Source organism: Cheilinus undulatus, linkage group 13 (assembly GCF_018320785.1).
Source record: "Cheilinus undulatus linkage group 13, ASM1832078v1, whole genome shotgun sequence".
NCBI lineage: Eukaryota > Metazoa > Chordata > Actinopteri > Labriformes > Labridae > Cheilinus > Cheilinus undulatus.
In genome coordinates, this window is record NC_054877.1 from 30,093,792 (window position 1) to 30,100,578 (window position 6,787).

A 6,787-nucleotide genomic window follows, 5' to 3' on the forward strand; every position below is an offset into this window, starting at 1 on the left:
CTTTGGGAACCGCTGTTCTAGACTAGATGATATTGATTGATGTTGGTTTAATCGGTGAAAAAATGTGTTCTTTTACTATGCAATTCTTAACATTTAAAACAAAACACATTTCATGCTGTTTACAAATAGCCTGCATTGAATGAATGTATTCTAAGAATTATAGCCTAAATGTTCATAAAAAGCAATAAAATAACAAGTGGGATTTTTTTTCTTTTTGGTCATTTGCCTTTATTGTTGGCCTATACCTGTAAAGTGCTCCAAGAGGGGCCTCTTTAAAGAGCTTACTGAGTTTGTGTCACTAATTTTAAAGTAACGAACCAGCTGAGTCGTCTTTTCATTGAACCTTTAATGTCTAATGTGCAAAAAATAGTTCGGGTTTGATAGTGAATATTCGTAAAAAGACTTAATTTACGCTGAAACTCCTACGGTGGAAAGAAAAGGAAAAAAATAAAGGCGTTGCAGGCCTCATTGCCCATGCGCAGTGGACTTAAAACGTCACGTGACAGCGGTCTACTGTAGCCGCCATGTGGCTGTTGAGACCCACAGTGTTGTTGGGTCTGGTGAGCAGCAGAGGAGTGATAAGAGGCATGGTAAGTGAAGAAACTAAGCTGATGTATTTTTTATCACTTTGAGGGTGTATTGAGCGCAAAATACTCAAGTAAAATTGGCTACCTGCACAACATGTAAGTCAGTTGAAGATTTTCTATTTTTAAAAGCGGTGCAACGGTTAAATGGGTCCGATGTTGACGCAGCCACCAAACACTAGCTTGAAACCTGATGTTAGTAATGATAGATTTAATACGTCAGATAAATGTTCGTGAACGGTGTTACACTTTTTGTTAATTCTTTCTGTTAGACGCATCCTCTGTGTCACGGGAAATGGACTCAAAGATCTTCGTTTGTTCGTAATGACAATATAGCCGGTGTTGAGGCTGTCAGTGCCCCGCATAAAGGGATAAAGATGGCGTTAGCGTTGCAAATAATCCATGGTAATGATCTCTTACACGGGTTTTGCTAATTAACGTCAGATGCACTTGAGCTCCACAATACAGTTATCCTTTAATTCATTTGTTTCTAGTTATTCAGTCAAGTTCGTCAATTTGACAGCCATTGTATTATGAGCACACTAAAAGCTTGTAGTCTTTGTTGTGCTATTTCCTAATAGTGAGATAACGTTAAATTGCATGAAAGTCTTGTGTAAATGTTCAGCTTGAACCTGTTCTTTATGTAGACTGTGGGGTGAAGTCATAGTATGGTGACACAAATGGGCCAAAGGGCAATGAGTAATAAACAGGGCAACGGTTAACTCTTGTTTTCCACTCTTATATCTAATCTGTCTTATTAGATGTGCTCTTTTTTTGTCCTTTGCTCTGTTTTTTTCCTGAGTTTCCGTGACAGACCTCCACCTTAACCTGTATTACTCATTTACCTTTTGTATTCTGATCTTTTTTCGCAGTGTGCCCAGATGAGCGACTGGCAGAGTGCCAAGTCAATATATGAGTTTTCTGCCAATGACATAGATGGGAATGAGGTTTCCCTTGAAAAATACAGGTAAACATTTTTATTTTCCTGGGGCTGGTAGATATCTTGAACAAAAGCAAATGTAAAGAAAGAGACTTAGTAAATAATTGCAGTGTAAGGGTTTTGTAACCTCTTGTTTGCTCTTTTTTTGCCAGGGGATATGTATGCATCATTGTAAATGTAGCATCTAAATGAGGAAAGACCAGGGTAAACTACACTCAGCTAGCGGGAATGCACGCCTCCTACGCTGAGAAGGGTTTACGCATCCTGGCCTTCCCATGCAACCAGTTTGGAGGACAGGTAAAAGGATTAATTTTGTAATGATTAGATTGTGATCATCACAGACTTAACAGATTAGAGACTTGATTACTTAGCATAATGAGATAAATTGTCATGCCTGATACCTGGTTGAAAAATTGAGAGGAAATAATTTATCAGTCAATTTTTAAGCTTTTTTTGATTTATTCAGACGGGTTTGTAAGATTGTTTTTTAAGGCCCATTCATAAATGACTGCAAAACTCCCATTTCCAACTTTGTTGTTTTGTGTTATATCCAGGAACCTGGGACTAATGCAGAGATCAAGGAGTTTGCCAAAGGGTTCAATGCTGAGTTTGACCTCTTCAGTAAAATTGATGTGAACGGTGACACTGCTCACCCTTTGTGGAAGTGGATGAAAGCACAGCCCAAAGGCAAAGGAACCTTTGGAAAGTGAGTCGTTGCCTTTGTTTTGTTTAACAAAAAGTAGTATGACTTTATGTACAGAAACAACCTTTAAGTAAAGATATTGTTACTTAACAGTAGTTCTTTCGAATAAAAATGACTACCTTGATTGGGTCAAATGGTATGTAAACTCTTTCATACATATCCTATTGAGTTTCTATTTCTTCATCACACTTTCTTCTTCCTTTTTTTATCTCAAGGGACGAGGTTGAATGTTTCAGAAGTTCCTACATCATTGCTAGGAAAATGCTTACACTCACCTTTTCCATTGAATTTTTTTCTTTTTTTGACATTAGGTGGTTCTGCTTTTGTTCAGTTTTTAATTCTACAATACAATTTTAAACTTGAAACTCTTACTCAGTAGTTTCTTTAGGCTCCTTTGATGTTTTTATGGTTTTTAAAAACTTGTGCATCCCCTGACAAAGGACAAAGCAGAAGGGCTTAACTCTTTGGACTTTTCCTGTAGATTTATAAATAGTCTTAAAAAAAACTTGATCCTCTTTTGAAGGCAAATTTTTAAACTAAAATGCAAAAAAAAGGATCACTCTCCCAACACTAAACTTCTAAATGGTGCACGACAAAAAAAGATTCACTTAAACTGAGAAGGTCAGCACTCAAAATGCCCTTCAGAGCAGTTTATTTAGGCTTAAGGCACAACCAACTCGTGGCCTTCTTCAGCGTTAAAGAAGGCATTAGAAATTAAGAAATCAGCAGTCTTATTCCCAGCCTAACACTTTAGTCCAGCTATGGTTACAGTTTGATTTAAGGCCAGCTCGGACAATATAAATTTAGCCACATTTTTGCCTGATTGCATTGTCGCAGCTATTGTCGAACATTGAGCCCAAATATGAGCTTTGGGAACAACAGATGCCCTTGTTGTGTGACATAATCAACGATGTGTCCAAGACTTCTCACAAAAACAATTCAACAAGACATACATGTCAGAATTTTTTTTTTTTTTTGCCTTGTCATCTAGTATGTGTTTGATGGTGGTGATGTCAGCATGCTGTAGAGATCGCATTTGTGGTGTGGCCAAACTGTCGGCCAAGATGGGACACGTTTTTGTTGCATGGTCTGCAGTAGTGAAAGACCAGAAATTGGATCTTAAGATATTTAACTGGACTACAGCTTTTGCCCCAGAATATGGGAACGGTTGATTTGTTGACAGAAGTAAGTGCCGGTTTTCAGCTAGTCACCTAGAACCTAATCTTGGAAACCTTTGGCAATCATTGCCTGCCACCACCTTATAGACACTATATCCCTCTGAGAAATGGATGTCGATCTATCTGTACAGTACTTCAGTGAAGCCAGAAGTGAAGTGACTTGAAGGCAGTGAGGTTGTCACTCCTCGTCCCCAGAGTCGCGCTGTTTATTTGAGTCTTTGTTCCAACATTTTATTATGATTTTCTCTAGGGATGGGGATCAAGAACTGGTTCCAGTTTAGAACCAGTTCTAATTGGTTCAGTTAATCAACATCATTAACATTTAATCTTACAATTCCCTTATCCATACCTTACTTCCATGTGCCTTGAAAAACACGGTCTTGCAAGAGGCAGTCAATGCAGCGGACAAGAACAGAGAAGTCGAGGAAGTAAACATGGCGGACAGTCACAAAACTGTGTGGCTTTATTTTTCAAATCATGTGAACAGGACCTCTGTTGAACAGTGATTTCATGCAAGGCATGCATCTTTTATCACAAGAACTTCTAATTTTGGACAAGATTTCAATTTTTTTTTAATACATCCAGGACCCAGAGACTAGTTTTATATTTATTTGAAGGTTTTATCTTTTGAAGAAAATGAGCAGTAGTATTGCATTCTTATTCAAGTTTAGAGATTGAAGATTCAGAGAGCAGTTTGTTTTAACTAAGATATTTCCAACAAACAAGAGTCTTTTTGTATATTTTAGCATGTTCTTCTCCCAAACACTTGATGTTTAACATTTTTAGGTGTCCAAAGTGCTTATTAAAGCCAGTAATTGAAAATGTGCTTTCCATTGACTCTCACTGAAGCTGGTGTTCATCTTGTCAAGTGTTCAGGGAGAAAGAGACTCAATAAAATTTCAGTTGTTGACAGTGACAACCTATATAGACAACTTTTTACAAAAAGTAAATTTACAGGGAGGAATGAATAAGGGAATTGATAAAGAACTGATAATAAGATCTAATAATGGCATCGTTATCAAAATATCTATTCCTGTCTCTAATTTTCTTGCAATTATATTTTTTGACAAAATTAAAACATTAGGGTTTTTAAATCCATTTTTTGTCAGGTATCTCCATAGTAGGAGAAGAAAACTAATTTTCAATTGCATGGAGTTTATTTTTGTTTTATTTTTCAAATGGAGATTCAATGACTTCTCATCCATTACAGTTACTAAGAGAATCTGAACAGTTGATTGGGTTTCACCACACAAGCAGATTAGACTTATGATGGATTATTGGCTGTACTTTGATGCAGATGTCTGTTTGCAGAGACAATAAAACCACTTTTAGAACACTATAAATGAGAGCTGGTTTATTATCAGTGCAGACAAAGTACTTCCCGTTTATTGCTGTCATTGCAGAATTCATCTGTGCACACAAAGGCTTGCTGATGCGTGATTTATCAGTGAAGCTGGGACTACAAACAAACTGCAGACAGAAACCACAACACTCCACATGCAGACAGTCACAACCCCCGTGTACAGATTCTGCATGTCTTTGTAGAATCTTACCACACACTTTACTTTTGGTACATATATGATGCATGATATTTCCCCTTGCTTAGTGATATCCAAAGGCAGAAGACAATGTAACTTCTGCTATGGTTACCATGTATGCTGTTAGACTTCTGAGTCAAAGCTAGGTATGGAAGCTTTGCAGCCCATGCAGAATGTCCTCTCCAGTTTGGGTTCAATTGAGGTGTGAACATGAAAGAGTAAATCTGTCTGCAACTGTATAATCAAGGTGTGTTGGTGTGACTTTTGAGAAATTCAGTTTAGCATGTTTACATACTGAATGATGTCTCGTTTGCTTCTATAGGCCATAGAAGAGGCATTGGCATTCATTTCAATTGCATGTCCAACTGCAAACTCCTCAGGGGGCTTTCAATATAAAGATATAAAAAATATCTGTTTATCTGTGTGGCCAGTTCATTACAAATAGCAAGTTTTGAAATTGGTATGTATAAAATTTAAACTTTTCTTTGATTGAACTTGAAAACATAATGAAATGTGTGTCTTTTGGGCATCAAATCCTAACTATTTGTACCAAAGGAGTTATTTGAAATAAGGTGTCTCATTGCAGTCAATCTGATCATTGTTGACTAAAACTCTCCTCCATAGAGGAAGGAACAGCAGTGTTGGTGGTTATGCCTGCAAGTGAGATGTAACGTGGGTTGTTTTTCTTCTCTCCACAGCAACATCAAATGGAACTTCACGAAGGTAAGAGACAAAAAACTGAATTCTTGATTCAAATATAAAGCATGTTTGCTTGATTCTCTTTCCTTGTAACAGCATGAAAACTTATTTATTATTGATATTTTGATATTTAATTCCTCCACAGTTTTTGATCAGTAGAGAAGGACAGGTGGTGAAGAGGTACGGCCCAACAGATGATCCCAGCGTAAGTGGCAGTAACTATGCTTTTTGATTATATTACCATGCATGCTCTAAAAGGAAGATTTTTTGTGGGTTAAAACATTCTGCTTTGCCAGTGGGCCTTTATTTATGTAATATGTTGCTTTAATCTTTCCGTAGTTTGTCATGCAGTGAAATGTGTTTATATATGTGGATCGAAGAAAGGATGACACAAGTTGAGGCACTGGAAATTAATAATCCAGATTTTGCCCTGCTATCCATTTGTGTTTAGTTCTTAATAGGCAGTCTGTCTCTGTCCATGGTGCTACAATAGTGCCTTTCCTTACTCAGTCTCTCAGTGAAATCTCTCTTTCTCTTTGCAGGTGGTCGAAAAGGATCTGCCAACATACCTTTAGCACTGCAATCTCACCTGTTTGTTTGAGTCACTCCTGACCTCCCTCATGGACTTTAAGGCCTTGGTGTGTGTGAATGTCTGGACCAGTGACGGCCTGTCTGTAAACCTTTCACTGGGGAAGGCAGGCCTGATGACCCTTAGCGTGCAACTAACCTCCAGAACCATCCACACCAAACCCATAAGACCATGTTAGGGAACATCAATGAGTTAATCAAAGGCGACTCTCCACCTTTCACTTACTGCAAACTTAAAACAGCCATTCCTGTATTACAAATACCAGCTATTTCTTTCTAAAATGTCAAGCACTGGGTTTGTTCATGTGTCAATATCAGTTGTCTGCAAAGATGTAAATGCCATAATTTTAAGTGATCATTGAAAAGCTACTAATAAGATTGTTTGCACTTCTGTAACTCATGACTTAGCATGTGTTGAAATTAGAAAATAAATGCGGTCTTCAACATTAATTAATGTGCCTGCTGGTTTTGTGAATTGATACCAAAGTAGTGAATAAATCAAATTACTTATAAGATCACAGCTTAAAATCATTAGTTTTTGGTAATGAGAGAATGCT

At 37.4% G+C, this 6,787-nt stretch overlaps 1 protein-coding gene across 1 annotated transcript; it reads left to right on the forward strand.

The window, feature by feature from the left end:
• The first annotated feature begins 486 nt into the window (after positions 1-486).
• On the forward strand, positions 487-6,680 carry LOC121520718 (phospholipid hydroperoxide glutathione peroxidase-like). Its single transcript, XM_041804301.1, has 7 exons — positions 487-590; positions 1,457-1,551; positions 1,677-1,821; positions 2,079-2,230; positions 5,642-5,666; positions 5,788-5,847; positions 6,185-6,680. The coding sequence occupies exons 1-7, from the start codon at positions 525-527 to the stop codon at positions 6,215-6,217; spliced, it is 576 nt and encodes a 191-aa protein (XP_041660235.1). The 5' UTR covers positions 487-524; the 3' UTR covers positions 6,218-6,680.
• Positions 6,681-6,787: the final 107 nt, after the last annotated feature.